This window comes from Pinus tabuliformis, chromosome 8 (genome assembly GCF_031772625.1).
Source record: "Pinus tabuliformis cultivar Carrire ecotype Pingquan chromosome 8, CPIR1, whole genome shotgun sequence".
In the NCBI taxonomy this organism is placed as follows: domain Eukaryota; kingdom Viridiplantae; phylum Streptophyta; class Pinopsida; order Pinales; family Pinaceae; genus Pinus; species Pinus tabuliformis.
The window spans coordinates 1,953,599,128-1,953,602,272 of NC_142294.1; the positions used below are offsets into that span (position 1 = coordinate 1,953,599,128).

Sequence of the window (3,145 nt, forward strand, 5' to 3'; positions counted from 1 at the left end):
TCCAACTGCTGCCTCTGGCATATTTTGCTTGCCATAGTTGAGCCCATGGGGAGTTCGGCTTGGAAACCCAGTTCCACCATATTCTGGCACCCATTGTATTATTGCTATGTAACGGATCCCGAAGTCCTAACCCTCCTTCTGACTTGGTTTTGCACACCTCTGTCCATTTGACTAGAGCCCATTTCCTGTTTAAAGCAGTGGAACCCCAGAGGAAGTTGCGTTGCAGAGTGCGAATAGCCTTCAGAATCCCTTTTGGAGCTGCCAGGATGGAGAAGAGATAGAGCGGCATTGCTTGCAGGACAGATTTAATGAGAACAAGCCGACCTGCTAGATTAAGAGCCCTGTAGGTCCATGAAGAAAGCTTTGACTCAAGTTTGTCCAGAAGTGCTCTCCAGGACACCTGTTTGATCGCAGAATCGGAAAGGGGGGCTCCTAGATATTTTGCAGGTAAATGGGAGATGGTGAATCCCAGAGATCTGGCAATGGATCTTTGCGTGGAGGGGGGAGTATTGAAGAAAAAGAGCTGGGATTTGGAGGCGTTAATGGAGGTACCAGAAGCTTCAGAAAAGATATTTAGAAGGGTTTTGAATGCTGCAGCTTCTTTTACAGAGGGATGCCCGAAAAGCAGAGTGTCATCAACAAATTGTTGATGGGACTGAGGAGGGCGGCCGTGGAGAGATAAACCTTTGAGCGCTTGGGATGAAACGGCTGATTTGAGTAGCCTGCTTAATCCTTCGGCCATAAGGACAAAGAGAAAAGGCGAGAGAGGATCCCCTTGCCTTATGCCCCGAGAAGATTTGAAGGGAGGAGAGGGAGATCCATTCAATAAGACTGAAAAACTGGGAGAAGTAATGAGGCTCATGATCCATCTGGTCCAAGTTGCATTAAAACCAAAAGCTAAGAGCATTTTATGTATATAATTCCAGCTAAGTTTGTCGAAGGCCTTTGAGAGGTCAAGCTTGAGAAGCACACCTGGTTTTTTTAGGAGCTTTAGAGAGTGTATGACTTCATTTGAGAGTATTATGCCATCCATGATTTGCCTTCCCTCGACATACCCTGTTTGCTCTGGAGAGATTAGTATAGGTAGAAGAGGTTTGAGACGATTTGCAATGACCTTTGAAATGAGTTTGTAGATTACATTGCATAACGCTATTGGTCTGAATTTCTCAGGCTTGCTGGAGGCTGCTTCTTTGGGTACCAAGGCTATGAAAGTTGTGTTGAGGGCTGGGAGGACCCAGTGCATGCAACGAGATTCATCCACTAGATTCCATACTTCAACTTTGATGAGCTCCCAAAATTCATGAAAGAAGTTGGCTGTAAATCCGTCTGGCCCAGGTGCCTTGCCATCTTTAAGTTGGGCCATGGCTTCTTCGACTTCCTTCAGCAAAACAGGTTGGAGAAGCTGATTGTTGTGGTCCTCATTGATTAATTTGGGAATGTGCTGTGTAATGGCGCGGATTGCTTCATCTCGATTGACTTCAGGTTCCTTTAGAATGTCCTTGAAGTAGTCTGTGAATTCTTTTTCCATTTCTTCATGAACTTCAATTCTATCACCCTGTTGGTTATTGACAAAGGTTATTTTGTTGTGCATACGCCTTTGAATGGTAGTTTTGTGAAATAACTTATTATTTTTTTCTCCTTCTTTCAGCCAACTGATTCGGGATTTTTGTTTCCATAAAATTTCCTCTTGTTGTTGGCGTTCTTCTATCTGTCTCCATAGGCTCTGCTCTTGTTGAATTTGTTCGTCGGTGCGTCCTGCAAGAATGAAGTTTTGTTGAAGTTCTTTCATTTGCTGCTCCAGCTTCTGTTTTCTTTCCTGTATGTTGCCAAAATGGGTACGGTTCCATCGTTTTAATACTTGCTTCAGATGTTTTAACTTTTCCTGAAACTGATACATCTTGGCTCCCACTGGTGGTGAATATGATGTCCAAGCTTGAGTTACTATGTCCTTTAAATTGCTATTCTGTAGCCAGAAGGCTTCAAAGCGAAAGGGTCTATTGCAGCCATGACCCGGTCTTGACCAGTGAAGCATAATGGGCCAATGATCCGAGCCACTTTGAGGGATTATTGTGGTACTGAAGTCTCCTCCCAGGTGGATCGCATTGTCAGATATAAGAAAACGATCCAACCTTGAGGCTATCTGGTGTGCTCCTTTGCGCTTGTTGGACCAAGTAAAAATACCATTGGAGGTAGGAATGTCCATGAGCTGATTGTTTTGGATGAATTGCTTGAAGCCCGAACTGTCGCTGTCGAGCCGCATCCTGCCTCCTTGTTTCTCCTCCATTGATTTTATGATATTGAAATCTCCCCCCCCAATCCACAAGGGGAAGCATCTATCTGTATTAAGGAGAGAGATCGTGTCCAAGAGGTCCAATTTTTGCTGAATTGACTGAGGGAAATATACATTGGTGAGGTGCCCATGAATGTTGGTGCCTATGAGATGGAACGTGGCTTGAATGAGATGGAGAGTGGCATGAAAATTGTCCAACGTAACTATTTGCGGATTCCATAAAATATCCAAGCCGCCTGACGCCCCTGAAGCGTCAACAGAAATTGACCTACTGCCTGCCCATATTTTGTTGCTAAGTTTATCTATCATTGTGCTATTGCTTTTAGTTTCTTGGAGAAAGACTACTGCTTGTTGTTCTTGCATAATCAAATTTTTTATCATTCTGTGTTTTGAGGGACTGTTGAGTCCTCTGACATTCCAGGATGTGAGCTTCATGGAGATTGCGTTGAGGGTTTGAAGAACTTTGTCAGCTTGGGGAATAATCCCGAATCCATTAATGTCTCCCCAATTGTTATTGTTCTTTGAAGGTCTGTTTTCCGGCCTCTTTTCTTTGTTTCTTTCATGATTTTTTTTCCATCCCAGTGACTTCCACCTTGAATGCCCAGACTCTTGTGGTGGTGTACGCGCGACAAGACTCCTTCAATTTTATCTATTTGCCAGAGGGGGATTGATTCATATTCTTTTTGTTTGCATGCATTCTCCAATTTGGAGATATCCAGCTTGGAGATATCAAACTCTTCTAAGTTTACCTCTGCTCTGTCTTCCTCCATAGTGATCGGAATGTTTTGCTACATGTCCTCAATATTATCGTGAAGACTTAAGGCGAGAGCGGCATCAAGATCCATATCTGAAGCT

The 3,145-nt window shown here is 43.8% G+C and overlaps 1 protein-coding gene across 1 annotated transcript; it reads right to left on the bottom strand.

The window, feature by feature from the left end:
* Nucleotides 1–1,704: 1,704 nt before the first annotated feature.
* On the bottom strand, nt 1,705–2,599 carry LOC149244278 (uncharacterized). The gene is made up of 2 exons (XM_089371492.1): nt 1,859–2,599; nt 1,705–1,755 (listed from the first exon to the last, which is right to left on the bottom strand). Exons 1-2 carry the CDS (start codon nt 2,597–2,599, stop codon nt 1,705–1,707), a joined length of 792 nt encoding a protein of 263 aa, XP_089227618.1.
* Nucleotides 2,600–3,145: the final 546 nt, after the last annotated feature.